At 37.2% G+C, this 24,388-nt stretch overlaps 1 protein-coding gene across 1 annotated transcript in view; it reads right to left on the bottom strand.

Annotated features, from left to right (window-relative positions):
- Window positions 1-24,388, bottom strand: part of RALYL (RALY RNA binding protein like) — a 284,909-nt gene that overhangs the window by 122,794 nt on the left and 137,727 nt on the right. Inside the window, exon 2 of the mRNA XM_063299435.1 lies at window positions 1,143-1,421. Coding sequence (XP_063155505.1) covers window positions 1,143-1,398 — 256 coding nt within the window. The 5' untranslated portion in view covers window positions 1,399-1,421. The remainder of the gene's footprint in view (window positions 1-1,142; window positions 1,422-24,388) is intronic.

Raw genomic sequence — 24,388 nt, 5'->3', positions numbered from 1 at the left:
AATTAAAGGTGATAGCAGGGAAATAATGGCTTAAGTAAGGTGGCAGTAAATTCCTACATGAGAAGAGTTTCTAGTGCATGTTCATAATCCTTCTCCAGAAAATCTAATTGAACCATGTTGGCTTGTGGTTTTCTCCCATTTATTTTAAAGATTACTCCAAACAAGTTTCTATATACCTATAGACAAGCAACAAAACATCTTATTGGCATCTATCCAAATGCTATGAGAGATTCCAAAAAATTTATAGTTTCTGGGCAGCAAACCAACACACTAATGACTGCAGTACTTCAAAATTCCTCAATGACTTCTGCAGGACAGCAGACTGGATAAAGCTTTTCTTGAACCAAGTTATTGATGGCCTTATTTCATTTTCCATAATTACACCGTGTCTTGCATATTATTTGCCAGCTACTGAATATCTCTTTAAATATTAAAATGAATACTGTATGTCAGCAACTTATAAGTGCATAGAATTACATATAAGTTAGGAAAGCTTATAATGGGTATGACCTCCAGTCTACTGGCACTGTCAAAAGCCAAATTTGGTTATAATTAACAAGAAGCTCCTACCAGCTCCTCAAAAGGCACAGTGAGCACTGTAATCCAACAATATCGGAAAGACTACAAGTGCTCCATTCGTTCATGATGCCATCATTAAGAATTACATGAATGAAACTCAGTGAATGTGGGACTTACACTCTTCTTTTTATAGACATAAGGAGTGTGGAAGCTTTCATTCCCAATTAAAGCAGTTACATTTGTTGTCCAAAGCATAAACACTGGTTTATGTTAAGTATGGTAATTTAAACAAGCTCATAAGTCATGGTGAAGGTTTGACCTTTAGATTTGTGGATCTAAGCAATACCCACAGTTGAAAATGCACATATTATGCTCCCCCACAACAGTTATCTGTACATGTCTATTTAACAAACACCATATTTATGTAGTCCTAAACGTCCCTGATCATTTAAGAATACTATCTGCATTCTACTCTCTGCTCACTACTAGAATGCATATAAAGCACAGTTAACTGCATTCAGATGGATTCAGGCCCAGGTATAAAAAACTGAACAAATAAATGTAAATGTAAAGGAAAAAAGCTGTAATAAAATGAATATATAAGGGGTCATGCAGAAACTCACCCAGTGGTTGTCCTGCAATGATCCTGGCATTCTCCCCTGCCACAGCAGCTCTTGCATGCCTCTCACTCATGTATTGTACAAATGCATAACCTTTGTGCACTGAACAGCCAACTATTTTTCCATACTTCGCAAAGATTGCTTCTATATCTCCTTTTTTGACAATGGCTGTGTTAAGATTACCAATGAAGACTCTGGAGTTGATGGATTTGGGATCATTCTTATTGGTGACATTACTGGTCTGTGTTTTGCCGGTCATGGTTGGCTCACTTGACTTCAGCCCTTGAAAGAAGATGACAAAAGATTTGATTTAGTTACATATGTACGTGTATAGTTTAATGTATTAGAGTTATAATCTAATATGGGAAATAATAACAATTAAATTAATGTAAAGACAAAATTATAAGAAAGTTATCATATAATGCTGATTAACAGTAAGAAAAAAGTAGAATTACTAAATACCCATTTTAAATATTTTTATTTTTTATGAATTTAAAACTTATAAATCAATCTCCTAAAATCAGCACTTCAGCAATATTCACTTATTTTTGCTTGAATGTTCAGTCCCTGGCTTATTAAATATCCATCTGTCTTCATCATGTAAAGTAAGAGGTTCAGAGACTACAGGTAGTCCTTACTTAACAACCACAATTGGGACTGGCTACTCTGTCACTAAGTGATGCAGTCATTAAGCAAGACACCGCAAGACCGTGATGGACTTACAACCTCACTTCCGCCACAGTTGTTAAGTGAATCACCCATAGTTGTCAAGTGAGTCATCATGTGATTGTGACTTGCGATTTTACTTCTGGCTTCTCCATCGATTCTGCTTGTCAGAAGCCAGGCATGAAATGTGCAAATTGGTGCCTGAATCTCAATCATGTGTCTCAGGGATGCTGAAATGCTTGTTAGTGCAAGGACTGGTCGTAAAGTTACTTTTTCAGTGCTGTCTTGAACAGTTGCTAAACAGGGCAGTCGTTAAGTGAGGACTACCTGTACTGTGTATTGATGAAATGAACATGTAAGGCTAGTTTTGGAGCAAATTTGAACAATGACGAAGGGCAACTGTTTCTTTATGTGGTCCCTGCTACTAGAACACATTAGATTTCCCAATTTTTATGTATTTATTTGATTTCTATAGACACCCATCTCAGCAAGTGAGTCTTGCTGAGTAAATATTATAGAGGAAATACTGTATGTTCTCTTGCTGAGTAAACATTATAGAGTAATTACTATCTAAGTACTATGGATCACTGTAAGAAATTTAGATCATATTAAAAACAGATGCTCAAACAATATTACCATTAGGTTTCTTCAAAGAATAGCTTTGGACATTAAATAAACAAAAGTATTAGTGGTTGGAATAAAAGCTAATTCTCATCAGATGACAAAGTAGTCTCTTGTTTGGAGTTGGACCTGATTGAAGTGACTTATAAGCCTTGAAAATAAATTTAAAAAAATGTAGACGGTTTTGAAAAATTGTCCTGGTGAAGAAGGGAACATTTATACAGCAATTAAGTACGTAACATTTCTTAGAGGATATGGCTAAAAATTATGGCCCGCTTTATTGTGGTCATATTTCAGAACTTGTCATGATCAGTCTCAAGTGAGATTTAAATCTGAGATGTTGCTTGTTCATTTTTCAAGCAGAAAAATGTTATAATGGCATTTGTGGAATTCTAACTAAAAGATTGGTTCAGGTTTTGATCCATTTCATATCCAGTAGTATGGAAGGCCCAGTTGTGAGATTAAATCTGCTCCACAAAGAAAATTATTAATGCGGGCAGAAAGTTCCCATCCAGATAGGCTGACATCACATGATCTAGGATGTTTTGTGGCAGCATAGAGAAAGGCATCTAGCATCACTATTGATTTAATTAGTGCATTTATATTTTACCTTTCTTTCCTTGTGGAATTTAAGGATGTGGTCTAGTTTCACCTAGTTTCAGGGAGAGGTAAATCAAGGGGCAATGTAACTTTTTAACAAGAATTGGCCACAGGACTCATCTGATTCCAGTACCTTTCATAATTGTTGATTATGGATGGATATCAATGAGAAGTTCTAAATGTACTGATATGCGATATAATTATACTGTTGTCTCCAACCCAATTATATTAGATTGCCCAGGCATTTCATATGGAGAGGTAGTTTGGTGCAGTGGTTAAGGCATTGGGCTAGAAATCAGGAGACCGTGAGTTCTAGCCCCACCTTAGGTAAAAAGCCAGCAGGGTGACCTTGGGCCAGTCATACCATCTCAGCCCTCGGAAGGAGGCAATGGCAAACCACTTCTGAAACCTTGCCAAGAAAACTGCAGGGACTGGCCAGGTAGTCATCAGGAGTCAACAATGATTCAAAGGTACAAAAAAAAAAGTCATTTTATATAGATAAGAAAAGGCATAAAGGCAAGATGGAAACCTCCTTTTAAGTTAATGTTATACCATGGAGCATAAATTCCCCAGCATCATCTTTTTACTTTGGAAGGAACCATAAAGATTGTAATGCAGTAATACCAAATCTGGTAAGTGATCTGGAAGAATTAACAAGGTAGCATTTTCCCATCTGTTCCTGACTGTTTCCATCCTATAGCCAAGTGAGAAACCACACTTCTTAGCATGGTAGGCAAGGGCAGTGGCCAAAACAGGACTGAGAAACAATTTAAAAATGAAAAAACGAAAAATTCCTAAAATAAATTGCAATCACCTCAGCACACACACACAAACAAGCTAAAAATCCCACAAAGCAGAGTGTTATAAAAGAAACATTAAGAGTGTTTTTTCCTTTTAAAATATTGGCTTGATTCAGATTAAGTAGAAAAGCTGAACTCCGGAGGGCCATATGAAACCCTTTGTTGCCACCCTTGACTTAATTTCATCCAGAATAAATTCTTAAAAATGGATTCATACTCAGGATCATTTAAGTAGCTTTAAGAAATTTACAGCATATACAAATTTCCATTGACATATAAGTCTTGTTGGGGCTTACTTAAAGATAGATATGATTTCAGTTTAACATAAATAAATGAACCACAAATAATTCAAGGGTTTTTTTATATATATATACTATCAAAAATTGAAAATAATCCTTGATTTAAATCTTGTACAATGTTGTGAGTCATACACATTAGGAATTTAGAGAGCACTTTCTTTGTTTTATGTCACAACAATGTCACATTTTAAATTCAGTGTCGTTTATGAAGGCTTCAGCAAGCATGAATAGGACTCTGTGCTATAAACAAGAATTAGAATACCAAAGTTCAGAATATTTTCTATCAGAAAGGAAAGGATTTCTCCAATGGTTATTCTCATATCATTAAAATATGTATTGTGGAAATTTGGTAAAGTAAGAGTAATATTAATGTTTGCATAATTCAAATTTGATTGCCTGGAGCATGGAAGTATTATCCTCATTGTTTAAATTTCCATATAAGAAAAGAAGACTAGAATTTCCATAGCAGTGAACAAGAAAAAAACCTCACATACTACTTTTCACCCTGGAGTTACTTACTGCCTTACCTACAGAATCAGCAATATGAAATGTGTTTGTGTTATACATATAATCTTTACAGTGCTAGGGTTTGTGTGCACACATTTGGGCTGTATCACAGTAATTCAGGGGCCCATTTGTAACATTTGACTTTCATAAAATTCCCAGGATACTGGAAGACAGAAAAATGGCCCTTTATAAGTAAGACGGATCAGGAGAGCTCTCACAATACCGTTTTTCCCTTCATTCCAAGCATTCTAAGTATGCAAAGCTAGTGTATATAGTACATAGTGACCTACTTTCATAACAGTTTAACCATAACATGGCTTGTTTATTTTTGGCTCGATGCACTTATGATTCCACCCACTGTGGTTTCTTCAATATGGCATGATTAAAGAAATCATGTTTAATGATGTGTAAACATAGTCATTGTCTTCCTCTCCAGTTTGTAACTTGAGCTACAAAAATCTGGACAACCAAACAAAAAGAAACAGAAAACCTAGATTTTTGCTTCTACTGTTGGTTATCTGGAACACTGCAGTCCAAACTGAGTAGTTTTATTCCAGATGAACACCAAATATTTCTCCCCATTAATTTTTACTGAAGGCCAGATGCCCTTGTTCTATCTCTGCATCTCAAATAGCTGTTGTTGATAAAATAATTCAAATAAAGCCGTATCCCATGACAATTTCAGCCTCTGGATTTCTTGGCAGTAGATTCCAACTTAAAGCAACATCTTCCCAGTTTCCTTCAACCAGATTTATTGACAGCAAATGGAATAAGGTTACAGAAATCTCAGCAATTAGATTGCTTTCCCTGCAGAAATGAGCTTAGCTCAGCTTGCTAAGACAGAGCTTTTTTCAGTTTTTTACATATGGGCAAAGAAACAAATTGCTTTCCAGAGAGCTGAGAAATGTGCACGTAGCCAGGATATGACTCTCTCTCAGGCTCTGAACATACTATTATCTGGCATCTAAATATATTTCTTCCTGGTTCATTGACCCTCCTTTGATACAGAACCTGAAAGGGCTGGGCTGATGTATACATGTGAGTGTCTGTGGAGAAGGCTAGTCCTGGCTGATGGTTTCTCTGTCTGTCCCTAGCTGTCTAACTCAGATTTAAAGATGTCTTGGTGTTGTCGAATTATATACCCCACATATCAAATTTATCTATTTAAGACCTGGGTACTGCATATGGGGAAGATACTATGGTAACGTTCTAGTTACCTGGCTCTGCCTTTGTAATGAGTCAGGTGAAGTTATGGGGTTGTTTGGCCCTCTCCAAACACTGATTTATGCTTTCCATGCATATTTTCAGTGTGCACATTAAGTCACTTAACAATTAGCCATCTGAAATGATTTCACCTCAGCTAAAATGAGATCTAGATATGACCTGTTAAAAATGGCTGAAATAAATGGAGGCAACCACATTCAGCTTTGAAAACAAAAAGAAAAAGAAAAAGAAAATGTACATTTTTAGAGATGACTTAGAAAAGATATATAGATTAAAGAGTGACTGTTGTTTCAGACTGGTTTCCTCTGAGTACAAACATCAAAAACAAAAATTACCCAAGTCAGTTTATTTCATTGATTTATCGGACCTATATACCAAAATAGACATTTTTCTTAAAACAACTTTAAAATATACAGAATACAAAACCAAATGTGAATTAAAACACAAGTGTAGAAGTCTAAACAGTAGCTGCCTAAACCACATATATGCAGTTCAAAGAAACAGCAAGAAATGAAAGTTGATGTTGAAATGTCCTTGAATATAAGAGTTGTCTCAATAAACATCTGTGGCAATTGCTTCTGATCTCTCTCTTCTAGAACGCTTTCTAATGAAGCTTTTTTCTGTACCCAATTACCCTAGCTTATTCATGGAATTTTACAAGATGTTTTCCATTTTTAGCCTTCTAGTCTTTTAGTTTTTCAATCATTCCCCCCGCCCCCCAGGCATCCTGGGTACTGAATGTATTTCCTAATCAGTGTCAAAAAGTAATATACAGGAGAAAATGGTAAAACACAAGCTATCCTATGTTTGGTTAGAAATCAGGAAGAAACTGATCACACCAAAAAATGCAAATGGCAATGCTGAAACTGGAAAAGTGAAAGTGCTTATCCGCTCTGATGAGGCTTGGCTGATACTCAAACAATAATCAGTTAAATGGCTAAATAAATCAAGGAAAGCTCAGTTGCTAATACGATATAACAGAAAGACTTTACAGAAAGAGTAAGACCAAGAATAGCTTGCTACATAGTTATATAAATATATATAAGTGGAGTGCAGAAGGACACCATGTGTTGATTGCTCACTACAAACAGGCTATCCTTTTCTGCATTCATGAGTTTAGAGCCAAATTGTATTTGAGCCTTAACTCCTTGTATGTGCTTGATCCAGAATAGTGTTGTCTCAAAACAGCCAAGAAAACAGTAACAGCAAGGCTGAAGATAGTGACATTAACAAATTCAGTAATTTATAATTAACCTAACATTTCGGGAAACAATAACTCATAGTAATTTTTAATGTCATAGTTAAAAACATTTGTCTTGACAGCAGAAGACTAGCGAAACAAGTCAGGCCACAAATGGGACCAGACAATAAACTCAGTGAGTCCTTTATTAGGGGATAAGATACTCCTAAAAGGATCTCAGTGTGTAGCAAGGCAATCAAACCGGGCAAGAAAAGACCCTTCAAACAGGGCTTAGATAAAATAGTACAAGTAGATTATATTTTATTATGTAGGACCATAAGGCAAAAAATAATTTTGGGTCAAGTTCTTACACTAAATCAATGTCCTAAGACTAGGAGTGAGGCAGAAAGTAAATCAAGGAAAAAAGACATCTGAAGTCAAGTTTCCAAAAGCATAATACCTAGGATGGTACAAATAAAACAGTAATATGTGGGCTATTATTTCTGAGAAGATTTACACTAGCCATTTCAAGGTTTCCTTTGTGTATATACCAGTAAGGTAGCAACTCTTCATTAGATATGTAGTGCACGATTCCAATAACTCTCTGGGAAATTCCCCTCAACCTAATCAGCAGTGATGTGTCGACACCTCTCCTTAATTCAATTATACATGGAGGTTAAAAAAAAACAAAAACAACCACTATGCTTTTGTTACTGACATTTTTTCCAGCCTTTCCTATCTGTACTGTTTCTATCCTAGTCAACGAACCAAGAAAACAGAAACCCTTAGACTACATCTCTGTGTTATATCATAAAAATGCAATGTGCCTGAATATATGTATATAATTTTAGCTCCTCTGCAATAACTCGAAACAACAGAACAAATTTGGGATCCCACAATGAATGAATGAATGAATATTCTTATTATGGTCACTGACCAGAATTGCAAACCAAATCACATTGAAAATAAAGTAAAAACAAAACAAGATAAAATATTACAATTGGTGGTAGGTTTGTCAGTGGACAAGCAAAGCTGCGTAATTTTACAGGCAGCATAACAAAGCTATGTTCAAGGAGACTGAATCATACTGATCTGTTAACAACTGTACATAATTTCCCAGGTGTTTTGCCAGGTGAGGAGTTATAAGGCGGGTCCTTGAGTCCTTATAGAGGGTACAGCATAGCACCAAGTTTTTGAACACAACCTGAATATTTTTAGTAGACAGGAGAGTATTATTTACAATGGATAATTCTGCAACTGATTTTGCTTATGTTTATTTGTCATGACTAATTGGAAAGGTCTGATCACTTAGTTCAAAGTGAAATATCCCTGAATTTTCTCTCCACTGAGCAACAAATGTGAGTCTCCAGTGATTTTTTTTAGGAAGTTTTTTTTTTTAATTATTACAAATAACATCCTAATTTAAAATTAATACAATCATGCCATTATTCATTATTTTAGAACATCTAATGAGGTTATACTTTCTGATTTTAAAAGAAACTAGTCTACTTGTCTTTGTTCATGGAGTAATGACAAAGAATTAAATCAAAGAAGCATGAATGGTATTTGATTTAATAAGTGCACAGAGGTAGAGAAGAGCCTCGCATTTTGTAAGCTGCAAAACAAGAGCAGTAAAGAGGAGTAGAATAATCATCCAAGAATAATCCTCTAAGCATTAATGGAATGCTTAGCAGCATAAAACACTTAATTTCTGAAATTGGTAAGTGGGTGCATTTCAATTTGTTTGAAATGTCTGGCATCGACACTTGGCTCCAACATTCTCTTTTTCTAACTTCACAACATCTGGCAAATATTAGTTATAATCAAGAGTAAGCTACTCTGAAGAACATCTGCAATCAGCACATAATCAATTCAATGAAAACACAGTAGTCACTTGTACATAATGCAATTCAAGTGGGGTTTCTTTTGGGGGGGAGAGGGAAGTACCAATGCTGTTAGACCTGAATGAAGTCAGTATATCAGTGCTGCCATGTTACTGTTTTTAGATTGGGAGCTCATAAATGGAGATCCCTTAAATGACTGTATGTCAGGTTTCTGCCTTCACCATCTCAAATGTAAGGCTAAATGTTGACCTAATTCAGAATCCTGATTTCTATTGCAACCAGTGAGCTCAGAGCAGACATCAAGGCAACAACATTTTCCTGGTATTAGGCTGGCATTATATTTTCATTATAATATAAGAGCCAGTTTAGTGTAATGGTTAAGGTCCTTTGCTAGAAACCAGGAGACTTTGAGTTCTAGTCCCGCCTTGGGCACAAAGGCATCTGGGTGACCTTCAGCCAGTCACTTGCTCTCAGCCCTAGGAAGAAGGCAGTGGCAAACCACTTCCAAAAAACATTGCCAAGAAAACTGCATGGACTTGTCCAGGCAGTCTCCAAGAATCGGACACGACTGAATGAACTAAAGGAAAGAAGAAACAGCATTTCACAATGAATTACTGTTTTTATGTGTACAGTTGGATATTATGAATAACCCTATTCTTATAATGCTAATTGTTGACTGAAGGGCTGATCACACACATTATCTCTCTCTCTTTAGAAAACAGCACAACACTTAGTATTTTTGCTTGCTTTAACTGCTACCAGCAACAACTCTGTCAGGTTAATCATAGGACAAGCAGAAGTGCAACTATAATCAACTGAACATTAAAGAATAGTTACTAGTATATTATTAATTTCAAAGAGGCTTGCTCCTACCTAAAAAACATGGGAGTTTCTTGAGAGACAAAACAATTCTATAAGCTAAAATAATTTTCTTCAAGCTGAAAGCACTTTCAGTTGGCTGTCAAGGTCTGCCAGAAAAATGTAGAGATATGCCTACAGAAAGCCCTCTCTTAAAAAAGAAGGCATAAATCATAGGATTCCATGAAGTTAAGTTACACAGCATTAAAAAAGGAAAAAAAAATCCAGAATGAACAAGGACAGACTAAAGAGTCACACAAATGCCATCTGAGGGTAGTAAGATCCACTATATTGAATAAAGTGGGAACTAAAAAAAAAAAATCTCTTCTGGCCTCAATATCATTGCACCTGATACATGGCCATCTCAGCCTAATATTGGATTGGGACTCTGGAAACCAATCTAATGTATATATTCCAAATCTGGAAACTCTGAATAGGAAAGAGTTGTTAAGTAAAACCTCTGAGGAATAAGACAATTAAAAATGGACTGCCACCTACTTAAGTGTATTTATTGGGCTCGTGAAATATCAGAGAATAACTGGCTTTTGTATAAAAAAAACCTGGTAATGCTAATACTGTTGCCAAAATTGGAAACTATGATTGACTGTATGAATTTCTGCAGCTTCTAAATACTTAACTGTATTATCTCCCACACAGATTCTCTGCCAAAGGACTTTGCAAAATTCTGATCATGCAAAAACATTCCAATATTGTTTAGGCTAATCACGCATTGACTCTGCTTCTTTCATTCTTACCTTTTGGTTTTGATTAAGTTCTCACCGAAAGCTGTGAATGATATGAATATCCATGTAACTGAGCAAGTTTTTTTTAACATGTATATTTTCATGCCTACTGTTTGTTATTTAATGCAAGTATTTTATGGTGGCAATCTCACATACAGATATAAACCTACCTCTTGCTTAGTATAAAGGCTACTTGTGTTGGGAATTACAATTACCAAGGGGTGATTATAAAAAAATACATGCAAACAGCACCATTAACATGATTGTGCTAGCATCACAAACAGGAATAGAACTTTAAGAAGTCTTTTTTCCTGAATAGTTGCCAACAAAGCACATAATTACTAAACTAAGCTGACAGGGGCTTGGCCATCATTACTCAAAGTATGGATGCTTCATTGGTTTAATTAGTGGCAATATGATATATTGTTTTACTTCTGCTTTTTAATAATTTACTACATTCTGTTTTGTCTTTTCACTGGATTCCATGCAATAGACTGCTGTTCCAAAGTCACTATCAGTTATGATATATTATTACTGTCAGAGCAGATGCTTTTCATGCAGCAAGACCCAGATTCAATTCTTGGTATTTCCAGTTAAAAGAAACAGGAACTCTCCAGAAACTTTGGCCAACTGCAACTAATTGTGTTAAACAGTATAGCACTAAATGGACAAATACCATCATAGGAATATATTACTATTTATGTCCATACTTTAATATTAAAGATAAAATATGTGCTCCCAAATTGTTAGTATGCAGATTCCTTGATTTAATCCCACTGATCCCCAGTTTGCAAATGACATGGAAGATCACTCCATGAGCACTTAGACTTGTTGTTTTTATTCGTTTAGTTGCTTCCGACTCTTCGTGACTTCATGGACCAGCCCACGCCAGAGCTTCCTGTCGGTCGTCAACACCCCCAGCTCCCCCAGGGACGAGTCCATCACCTCTAGAATATCATCCATCCATCTTGCCCTTGGTCGGTCCCTCTTCCTTTTGCCTTCCACTCTCCCTAGCATCAGCATCTTCTCCAGGCTGTCTTGTCTTCTCATTATGTGGCCAAAATATTTCAGTTTTGCCTTTAATATCGTTCCCTCAAGTGAGCAGTCTGGCTTGATTTCCTGGAGGATGGACTGGTTTGATCTTCTTGCAGTCCAAGGCACTCTCAGAATTTTCCTCCAACACCACAGTACAAAAGCATCGATCTTCCTTCTCTCAGCCTTCCTTATGGTCCAGCTCTCACAGCCATATGTTACTACGGGGAACACCATTGCTTTAACTATGCGGGCCTTTGTTGTCAGTGTGATGTCTCTGCTCTTAACTATTTTATTGAGATTTGTCATTGCTCTTCTCCCAAGGATTAAGCGTCTTCTGATTTCCTGACTGCAGTCAGCATCTGCAGTCATCTTTGCACCTAGGAATACAAAGTCTTTCACTGCTTCTACATTTTCTCCCTCTATTTGCCAGTTATCAATCAAGCTGGTTGCCATAATCTTGGCTTTTTTGAGGTTTAGCTGCAAGCCAGCGTTTGCACTTTCTTCTTTCACCTTCATCATAAGGCTCCTCAGTTCCTCTTCACTTTCAGCCATCAAAGTAGTATCTGCATATCTGAGATTGTTAATGTTTCTTCCAGAGATTTTAACTCCAGCCTTGGATTCCTCAAGGCCAGCTTGTTGCATGATGTGTTCTGCATACAAGTTGAATAGGTAGGGTGAGAGTATACAGCCCTGCCGCACTCCTTTCCCAATCTTAAACCAGTCCGTTGTTCCGTGGTCTGTTCTTACTGTTGCTACTTGGTCATTATACAGATTCTTCAGGAGGCATACAAAATGACTTGGTATCCCCATACCACTAAGAACTTGCCACAATTTGTTATGGTCCACACAGTCAAAGGCTTTAGAATAGTCAATAAAACAGAAATAGATGTTTTTCTGAAACTCCCTGGCTTTTTCCATTATCCAGCGGATATTGGCAATTTGGTCTCTAGTTCCTCTGCCTTTTCTAAACTCAGCTTGTACATCTGGCAATTCTCGCTCCATGAACTGCTGAAGTCTACCTTGCAGGATCTTGAGCATTACCTTACTGGCATGTGAAATGTGCCACTGTCTGATAGTTTGAACATTCTTTAGTGTTTCCCTTTTTTGGTATGGGGATATAAGTTGATTTTTTCCAATCTGATGGCCATTCTTGTGTTTTCCAAATTTGCTGGCATATAGCATGCATTACCTTGACAGCATCATCTTGCAAGATTTTGAACAGTTCAGAGCACTAGGACAGCTCTTGCCAAAAACAGTGGACAAGAGTGGCCTAGATACAGTTCCTACAGACCTACAGTTACAAGGTGGATTAGATCACATATAGTGTAACTTCTGTGTTTTGCAGGTTCAGGACCTGCTATATTGGTATGCAATGTTTGAACTTCCACAAATTTCTGATTTCATAGTTTAAATAATATTAATTTACAAATATTATAAACTGAATCTCTTCCATAATTTCCTGATAGTACTTGGATCGCACTTGAAAGTGAGCATGCAGATATCTAGGTGCCAAAGATGTATAAGGCAGAAGGTCTAAAAGAGCATTCTTATATTAGGTTAAATATGATATCAAAGAAAATAATCCAAAATATAAAGTTTAATCCAAACATTTTGATTCTTCCTATACTCCTATCCAGTATGAGTATTCCAGAAAACACATGTAATCTTGCAATTTTCTATCATCAGTTAGTATTATTTTGTGACTACTTCTACCCCAAACGTTAAATTTTTAATTATTCTGAAAAAAGCATCATGCAAATCACTAAACACAGCTAAAATACTGAAGCTGTATGTTCTGCTAATACAGTATGTTCCCAGATACTTTAGCCTTTCTCCCCTGAAATAATATGTTAAAAACTTATTTGATAAAAAATTAGCATTTTAACCCAGCTTTAGTATTTCTAAATTCTGAAGTTAAATTGGTAGACTGTGAGCAACAATGGAATTAGTTAATTAGCAATAGAGTCACCACTACATTTATTAATGTGCATTTATCATTACAATATTTACTGATGTCTTCATTTGGATTAGCAGCATTTTCAGCCTCAAAGATGCCTAAGTTATAGATGGGATCATTAAATGCTATGAGATCAAATAGTCCACAATCAATCTTTATAAATATCTATTATCAATAAACTAATATCAATAAATAAATGTGATATGCAATCTTTAAAGACTGAATTGAGCAAGGAAGCAGAGACCCCCTTTTTGTCTAAACAATAGAAAAATGCTTTATCCTAAATACCAAAGATACTATTAGAATTTAAAGCACAAGAAATAACATTTCAGACTTATTGGACTCCATGACATTTGTACAGAAAAGGAATAAATAAATCATATTTTGGTTGGAGATGCAACCAGAATAATTTTTCTTCAAAACATACGTTTTTGCAGTGTCCTAAAGTTACTATGTCCTTGGGAGAAGTAACTGTATACATTAGTCTGACTCTGAAGCAATTTTTTTTAGAAGTACACATTCTTTTGAACTACATGTAAACAATAGCTGGACAACAGGAATTTATTTATTTATTCATTCATTCAAATTTTTGCTACCACCCATCTCCCCCCACAAGAGGGACTCTGGGTGGTTTACAATAAAAGCGATCAATTAAAACAGTAATCATAAAATATAAATACAAACACATAAAATATAAATACAGTTATCAAATACAAATATAAAAATAAGAATAAAATCCAAGTGGCAGATGATCTAACTCAGTCCATGGGTGTGAGGAGCACTCTAAGGTGCCACTCACCCCCAGGAGTAACTACTCCCCTCCCTGCCCCAAGCAAGATGGCAGAGCCAAGTCTTCAAGTTCTTCTGGAAGGTCAGGAGCGAAGGGGCTACCCTCAACTCCGGAGGCATAATGTTCCAGATGGCAGGAGTTACTGCAGAGAAGGCCCACCTCCTGGACCCCACCAAACAAAACTCCCCTACCAACAGGATCCACAACATGCCCTCTCCACATGATTGGGTGAGACGGGTTGATGTGATGGGGGTGAGGCGGTCCCCCAGGTAACCTGGACCCATGCCATGTAGGGCTTTAAAGGTGATAACCAACACCTTGAATTGGAGCCAGAAGCAGACTGGTACCCAATGCAGCTCACGCAATAAGGGTGTTATATGTGCCAACCTAGGGGCACCAAGGATAACCCGCGTGGCTGCATTCTGGACCAGCTGTAGCTTCTGGATACTCTTCAAGGGTAGTCCCATGTAGAGTGCATTGCAATAGTCCATATGGGAGATAACAAGGGCATAAGTGACTGTTCAAAGAGCTTCCTGATCCAGGAAAGGGCATAACTGCTGCACAACACGAAGTTGCACAAAGGTCCTCCTGGACACGACTGCTACCTGTTCTTTGAGCAGGAGCCATGAGTCCAGGAAGACCCCCAGATTGCACACCAGGTCTAAGATGACAATTTCCTGGATACGGAGGAGCCATTAACCCACAGCCACTCCATCTTACCAGGGTTCAGCTGAAGCCTGTTGTTCCCCATCCAGACCCTCACAGCCTCCAGGCATCAAGAGAGGGCAGTCACAGCATCACTTACCTCACCCGGGATGGAGATGTATAATTGAGTATCATCAGCATATTGATATCTCATCCCATGGTGACGGATGATCTCACCCAGTGGTTTCATGTAGATGTTCAAGAGGAGCAGAGAGAGAACTGAACCCTGCGGCACTCCACAAAGGGGGAGGGGCAAGGGTTGGATCTCTTGCTCCCTATTAACACCGATTGGGACCAGCCCTGGAGGAAGGAGGCAAACCAGCGTAGAACCATGCCACCCACCCCCAACTCCCTGAGCTGGCCCCAAATGATACCATGGTCGATGGTATCAAAAGCCATTGAGAGGTTAGGAAGAGCTAGGATGGATGCACTGCCCCTATTCTGCTCCTGCCAGAGATCATCCATAGGTGCAACCAATGCCGTTTCTGTCCCATATCCAAGTCCTTAAAATTGCTAAGAGATTAATTCTTCAACATTGGAAAGAGAAATGTATGGGCCCAATTAACCAGTGAAGACTTAATGTAACTTGCATCCTATGAACAATTGACATAGTCTATGCAAGGACAATTACAATTAAATATTATATTTTATTACAATTGCTGTTAAAAATTCATACACATAAACACACAAACACATTTACATGTGTGCGAGAATCTGTATATATACCACTTATCCATTTTTGTTATAATTGCTTTTTTCATTATTTTTTATTTTTCCTCTTTCCTGTTTTATTAAATAATAAAGAAGAAAAAGAAACAAATCCTAGCAAAAAGAGCTCTTCCTCATTCTGCTGAAGTTACTCACAATAAAGCATATTCTTCCTGATATGCATCAGAACCCTTAAACCGGTTGAAACCAGGGAATCTCCTATAATGTAATGATTTCACTCCTGTTTCTATGTTCAAGAGCTGAGCTGGTGGGCTCCTCGGGTCTTTTGGTGCTTTTTGACAAGTCAGCCATCGTTAACTATAACCCCTCACAAGAAGTGGTTCTTGGTAGGAGCTAACAGTTTTACTATTCTCAGCTTTATGTAATGATTGCCTATTCAAAATCACTATCAGACTCACACAAGGCTTTCATGGATATCTGATTTAATAATGAATAGTATGCAGGATCACAAGCAAAGCTGAGAATAGTAAAAGCGTGGGATGTCTCCCAGTAAAAACCCAAGCAGCTTCCAGTCCCTCCCCCCAAAGTCAGTACAATTCAGCCTCTGCAGGTGCCCCTAACGGTTTCTGCTGGTCCTCGGGAAATGTCCTTGACCAGTCAAGATAACCCAAACATGCATTCCTCATTCTTCACTCCTTGCACTGCAGCCTGGTACAAGGAACAGGAGCAGCTCCCTCCCGTACAGCAACCCGTGTCAGCACCAGCATGGCATGGGGACACGTTACGATGTTTTCCAGGAACATTGGAACAGGGACCATGACATGTAATGAGAGCAATAAGAATTCTTCGTATTAAGATTCAGTTTTGTTTAATTCTAGTTGACACTCCACCCTAGCATTAAATTTTCAGCTTAATTCAGCCACCACCACCACCACTACTACCAACAAATAAAATACAAAAAAAAAAAAATTAGGTGGAAGGGCTATTTGCATATTGTGGAGATTATCCGAGTTATTTGAGACTTATCATAAATGTCAAAACAGACAAACCAGCTTTGCTAGTAAATGAAGCACCACCTGTAAACTTAAGTTTTTATTGAAATGACATGTACAGATTCCACTGGGTCTTTCAACTAATTACATTTTGGTAGATGCGTATTTCCCTAACACTCTAAAATACCCTATGGACTTCACACTCTCCTTAAAAAAAAAGTCCTTTAAAAAAAAATAATAATGAAGCAGAAGCTTCATTAAAACTTAGTTTTATCTTATTGAAAATACTTGAATAAACAGAATATTTCAAACACAAGGGAAAAGAATGTCATGAATAAATCAGTATAACAGAAAGCAAACATGTAAAGTATGAAAATTAATTCAAAGAAGGCCAATTATATGAGAGAAATAAACTAATTCAATCTGCATTTGAAATGACACATTACTGTCCTTTTCATATGCTCCAGCTCAAAGCATTTGACTATAAAAGTCATCAATAAAATGAATCTGATATTTCAGTGCTGTGTATTCTACTAATAACTGAAAATTGTTGTCAAAGAGTTGTGTAATTTAAAAAAAGCAAGAAGACTGAAAGTATCCAGATTTCATAATGCTTAGAGAAGACCCACTGGAATCCATAAGAGAAATTATTATGCTTAATATGATTCATTGTTTGCTTTAAAACTGAGTCTGAATCTAACCCACGTGTTCTTCCACCTGAAATTCATTTTTTTTTTATGGAGCCAATCTCCAACCTCTAGGCTCCTTTGCTGTATCCCACGTTGTTTGGAAAGTCCACCTATTCTCCTAATTAGATTTAGAAGAGGGGGAGCCAGGAGTGGGGGAATTGTTCGAATTTATCCTCTCCCTTTTTATTATCAGGTTACATCCATACTCTTCAATAAGATCTTTAGAAATAACCCCACATATGTATCTTCTTTAAAAAACAAAGCAGTGAATTATCTTCTGTTCTGGGCAGAATAGGGCATGCAGTATTAAGTTTCCCCTTCATAACCTTTCAGGGATAGATGTACACGTCAGCAGTGGTGTTTTCATTATGTTAAGCATTTGGTATTACACAACGACTGCAAGTCCATGAATTTTCACTTGTGAATGACACTTAGTTGGAGGATTATACTTAAAATGTCTGGAGCAATGTTAGAATCAGATGTTTTTATATTTACAACTGTAATTTCCACACCTGCCTCTGGTCAGGCTTGGGATAAATGCAGAAACCAGGGAAAAAGGAATGCTGTGCTGCTGCCTAAAAGCCTCTTGACACAATGAAAACTTTAGACTTGTAAGATGAATTCCACTCATGGCCTTATGGATAACAGCCTTATACTTTGGCATTAATGAAATTGGCCACCTAGCCACAAGGGAAGAAAAATGTCAGCACAAATTAACAACAGTAGCCAACAACACTTAGCATGACAGCCAAACCCAAGCAAACAAAGGCTTAATTAAAGAAAATTGGGGCACATGAAGAGTACAAAAACCTCAGGGCTAGGCTCTGGACCACACTCAAACAATTCTAGGATTAGAACTCAAATTATTCCCAAAGAATAATGTTGTCTATCTATATTCATCTTTAGGTTCAGCAATCCATCCATATATGTTTATCTCTTTTCCTACCATGCCAAATTATAGCAGATTATGGTAAACTGTGTATTTCCTCATACTTTTTAACAGTCTTTACCCAAAGACTTCATGCTGATGCATTTGATACACAGAAGGTTGCTTTTATTTGGGACAGTAATACAGAAAAGACAAGAGCTACTTATTTCATTCTTTCATGACCAGTAGCTCATCGTCCAGTAGTAATATAGGGATCCTTCCATTTATTTTACCATACTCGGAAGACATGAGTCAAACATGCATATTGTAACGTGTTTTTAATCAAGGCAATTTGTTTTCATAACTATCCCATAAATTACTAAGGCTTCCAATCAAACCTGATAAAAGATGCAGCTGCTTTAAATGAGTCAATTAAAGGATTTGGGCCTTTAATGTGACTGATTAAAGCAACTGTGTCTTTTTTTAGATTCATGTGGAAGCCTGCAAAAAAAAAAGGAACTTTTAGTTTGCATTCCCATCTATTTTGTTGTGCTCCTATGCATTTTGAAGCACGACTTCTAAATCAACGCATAACCCTATAACTGGACAGGATGGTTAGGTTAGTCTCTGGTCAGGTACATATTCTAAAAGATAATTGAAGAGGGCCTCTTTATACCATTAATGCTAAGTTAGGATGCTGAAAAATGTGTCATCCGTTTTTTTTTATATAGAGGACAGTTCAGTTACAATTATGACTTAGGCTCCAGGAGCAAAATCACTCTCTGTATAAACAGAAGTGTGCTGTATGTGTGCCAAAAGAATAGCTGGCTGTATTTGTCATTGTTCTTGAGACATAACACACTTAGCTAACACCTTCTCTCATATAAAATCCAACCAGTACCTCAGCCTTTTCTTCTGATAACACCATATTACTCATTCTATCCAATAAGGAGACAAGGAACAGAAACATCTCTGTATATGTTCTATGATTTTTTAATTATTTTACTGTTTGTGTATGCTACCCTGTCCTTCTTGCTAACTTTCTGAAAATTAACTTTCTTTCTTGAACAAAGATTTGATTTCCATGCTATTTCACGTTTCTAAGCATGCAAAACATGTTTTCAATTTGTTCTTCTGTGAAATTATATGGTATTACTTTGCTATTTTTGGTTTGTGAACTACTGTATGTTTCAAATTAATATTGAAAAGTGGCCTATATATGTTTCTTAATAGTATCTGAGTTTTATTCGCTCTGTGGTTTGAAGTGAATTGTGCTTGACCAAATGGTAGCAGTTGTGTGCTGACATCTAGCAACAAATGACTCAATAGCTACTGTGCAACTTATTCCATTCACATATATCGATGGAGTAAGAAAAACAGCAGTCTTTTTGTTGTGAGGGAAAGGGAAAACTTACACCATCTTCCAATGAGATAATTGCAGCTGTATTGTGCATCGTTTGAGAACAGTTGAGAAGCGATATTTTTCTGAAAAAATGAATAGCATTGTCTTATCTGCGCTGTATCAACAATGCGTGATCTGAGGAATTCTAAGAGATAATAATAAACCATCTGTGTTTTAGCGGGGGCTAGTTTTTGCTTAAATGATTTTGATTAACAACCAAGTTTGATTGTAGTTCTTTGGAGGGTAGTCATGTCACGACTCTACAATTATAACTGAATGTTGAGTTAGAGGCAATGGCAAAAAAAAAGAGACTTAAATTAACATTTATACTCAGAGAAACAGACTATGGATTGGCTATGTGCTAAAGGCAACATAAGTGCTAAGGAGCATTAACATGGTAGATACTGTATGTAAGCTATAAAAGATCAGAGAAAAAAGAGAGCTTATCAGGAAATATACATTGCATTTTGTCACTCATGCACTACACATCAGGCAGACTGCAGTGCTGCTACAGTTTCATTACACTGCCACTTACATTTAAGCTGGTACAAAAATACACCTGTTCAATTATTTTAATTTCAGCTAATTTTCCATTGCAGAAAGAAATCACCATTCTCTCATTCCTAGCTTTGCCTTTGCCTCCTCTTAGGCATTTTGTTGCACTATTTTTTGTTTGTGGTTTAGAAATAATTGTAAACCAGCAACACTCTGAAACTGTGATTAAGATGAACTAAAAAGATGGTGTTTCAATGGGTAATAGCTAACAAATATCCCAGAAAATAAATATACAAAGTAAATGTGAAAGAAAAACAAAGTAGAATATGAAAAGCTATGGCTGATTTAGATTTTTTCAAGATTGAGACATAAGGCAAAGCTGTGATAATAATGACATTTGGGAGATAGCAGCCTAATGCAGAATTCTAGTCTTTTGTGGCATTTTAAGATAAGGGTACAATTCTGACATCATCTTAATTCTGTTCCTACACTTTACTTTTCTTTCCTCATTTCCTTGTAAATTAACAGGAAACCTCTAGGGTTGGGCCTGATTTAATCACATTTAAGAGTCGGCTCACTAAAGCCAATGAGACTTGAATTAGCTGTGACTAATAGGCTTGTGTGAAGTGGCATTGCTTCGCTTTGTAGAGCTGAGTTGACAATCATGTGCTAGAGTGAACAAAAAGTGCCACAACTCAAAAAGTGAAGTGGTCTGCTTCAATTGTTCCACTTTAGGTGTCAAGACAGGCTGCTTTGTTTCTACTGATTGCTCTGTCTCACTGAAGTGCTGATGGAAGTCTCATCTGGGAACATGTGAGCAGAAGACCATCAGAGACCTAAGAAGTCACTACTTGTTACTGGCTATGAGAATAACCTTGAGGAAGAGCTGCAGCCAAGACAATGGTCAGATAAAAGAAATCTGAGTCCAAAGCAGAAATGTTGTTTATTCATTCAGTCGCTTCCGACTTGTGACTTCATGGACCAGCCCACGCCAGAGCTTCCTATCAGTCAACACCCCCAGCTCCCCCAGGGACGAGTCCGTCACCTCTAGAATATCATCCATCCACCTTGCCCTTGGTCGGCCCCTCTTCCTTTTGCCTTCCACTCTCCCTAGCATCAGCATCTTCTCCAGGCTGTCCTGTCTTCTCATTATGTGGCCAAAGTATTTCAGTTTTGCCTTTAATAGCATTCCCTCAAGTGAGCAGTCTGGCTTTATTTCCTGCAGTATGGACTGGTTTGATCTTCTTGCAGTTTGAGGCACTCTCAGAATTTTCCTCCAACACCACAGTTCCAAAGCATCGATCTTCCTTCTCTCAGCCTTCGTTATGGTCCAGCTCTCACAGCCATATGTTACTACTGGGAATACCATTGCTTTAAACAGAAATGTAGTTTGAGAAAATACCTTATAATTGACCCTCCCTATTCTCTTGCAGATAAAAGTGGAGGAGAGGGGAGGCACTTGCGAGATTCTATTACTGCAACCCTATAGTAATAGTAGTATTGGTATTCATAACGTTGGTTTCCTAGTCTGGTCTACCTCAAAGGGCTATCACAACTTCAACCAAGACTAGGCACTGGTTCATTTTGTGGACAGCTTCCATTGAGCTGAGCCTGAGGAACTAGATCTGAGAAGTTGCCAGCCTCAGGATGTGGTAGACAATCAGCCATCTGGGACTGACTCAGCATAAAATTAACAGAGCAGGTGCAGGAAGAGCCAGGTGACAAGGGGCTCAATCCTGGCAGGATGTGTCCCAGGATGTGTCAGCAACTTCAGAGAGCTGAGCAGAGGTTCTCAGTTTGAATCCTAGTGAAGGAAAGGTGCTAATGCCCACAATTGAGCCATACTCCACTTGGCTTACTTAAGAGCAGCTGTCAATGGCTGGCCCTTCATGGGGAACAACTTACCAACTTCCGAACCGTGTACCTGTTTTCCTTGCTTTCTGACTCTCAGCTGTTTGTCTTGCACAGGCTGATTAACCTCCTTGGCATTTGACTTTTGGACTATTGTGGACCACATCTGCTTCTCTGAACTGTTCTCCATCTGACTCTGGACTGAATACTCAGGCAAGATCTCAATCTTCTGTATCTTTTCTGGGGCATGTTTGCACTTCACAGCCTCCATTTGTATGGAACTGATTGCCACTCAAAAATAAATCCCACTTTCTTGAATTTTATGTTTATTTTATTTGCTTACTTTATCTTTTTATTTTATTTATTTTTGATTGTATTTATATTGTTATGGAGTTTTTAACCGTTGCTTTATTGTATGCCGCCCAGAGTCATGTGTTTGAGAGATGGGCGGCTATATAAATATGCTAAGTAAATAAATAAATAAAATCCCTTGTAAATCACCCTGTGTTTGTGTGCTCAGTCTGACACAGGGAACTTCAAGGCTTTGCACAACTCTAAAGATAAACAAGGTCCACATACAAATGATTCATCTTTTATCACATATAAACACTCGCAGTAGCCTCAGCTATTAACCAGATAAAACACTGAATATAAGAATTATCAGAAAATATTCCAATAATCAGTAGCAATTTATTTATTTATTTGGTAAATTTATACAGCTGTCCATCTCACATATGGGACTGAATGGTATCCACAGTTTAAAAAGCACAAAACAATACAACAAAATAACCCACCCATCCCCAACAAAAAGCATTAAAAATTAATACAATGAAAACCATAAAAAATAATAATCTACAGAAGAGTACACTCCATTTCCCCAGCAATATAGCCACTTTGCAGGCTCCATACCCATATTACCAGATCCCCAGGCCAGATGGCAAATCCATTATTTTCAGGCCCCTCTGGAAGGGCAGGAAGTTCAGGGCCAATCTGACCTCAGGGGGAATGATGTTCCAGAGGGCAGTGCCACAGCCGAAAAGGCTCTTCCTGGGTCCCGTCAGATGACATTCCTTTGTGGACAGGACCCGCAACATGCCCCTCCTCCTGGACCTGATGGAACGGGTAGATGAGATTGGGAAGAAGTGACTTCTCAAATAACCCACTATCTCCAACACATTCCCAAACTATTTCAAATGAAATTCTCAAATCTCCTGAAAATAAAGTAGGAAATGGAAACCTGTTTTGTAGGGGAAAGGAACTTTTGGGAACATATAAAGCAAATTTCAGCACAACATTAATCAGGGACATAGGCAAAAAATATCTCTCACTGAATTGTTCAAGCAGCTGTGTGTTTTCCTGGCTTGTGCAGCTGCTTCAGAAGTGGGATCGCTGCTAAAGTAAAGAACAACTTGCTAAAGTAAGAAGAGCAAGACATCAAAGCAAACCTCACTGAACTTTTCATCTAAGGCAGTCCCTCAATACGTTGAGCAACTTATTTGGAGATATGCTTTGTTTCTTTTCAAAGCACCTCCTGAATAGCCCTAATATATTTAATAACATTGGTTTTAAACTTTATACAATGGCCAGAGTCACTGTTGTGAGATGGCTGGTCACATAAATTATTTAAATAAAACTTTAAAAATGAATAAAACATTAGTATATAAAATAACTTTTAGTAAAAATTATAGGATATATTTCAAACATTTGTGATCAAGCATTTTTAATATAACGATGCATACTTGGACTTGCCTTGTTCAATCTATTTTGAACTATAAGTTGTGGGCAATAAAGGTGTTAAAAAGATAAATGGAGATTCTTCTATTAGTCCTTTCACTCTTCTAGTCAACTTGCTGATAGACTGACTTACTCAGAATTTTTATTCAAAGCCATAAATAACACACATTCACTGATTTAAATTGCAAGAATACTGCACTGATAGATCTGCAAATACAGTATGATGAATGATACTGTATGTAGGACAAAATACACTTCTAATATTCATGGCACTACAAGTATTATATTTAATTATCGTAATTTAATATTGGAGGTTAGAAGTCCTATATTAATTACTTTAATCCTTTTTTGAAGCCCCACTCTAATGCAAAATAACAAATGAGGAATGTGTAAATCCTTTGAAACAAATGCTTCAGAATGCATGAGAAAATACATGAAGCACCTCTTTTCAAATCTTAAAGTAGCCGTGCCTTTTAACAGGTTTGCTTGGCTGCTTCAGAAGATGTACTACTACTTTGCTTCTCTGGGGGGAAAAATAACTTTTTTGAAGAATTTGTTCAGTGAAGCTATTTTTGCCCAGTTTAATTTCAGACAGTGCATTTCAATATCCATCTACTGTTCTGCTAATATACTATAAAGATAGGACACAAACATTATTTAGAATATTTGCAGACCAATTTCCTTACACTGTGGAACAGAAGAGGATGTACAGTATATGGG

This window comes from Candoia aspera, chromosome 3 (genome assembly GCF_035149785.1).
Source record: "Candoia aspera isolate rCanAsp1 chromosome 3, rCanAsp1.hap2, whole genome shotgun sequence".
NCBI lineage: Eukaryota > Metazoa > Chordata > Lepidosauria > Squamata > Boidae > Candoia > Candoia aspera.
Note: the sequence above shows the minus strand (reverse complement) of the source record. Positions and strands in the feature narration are given on the sequence as shown.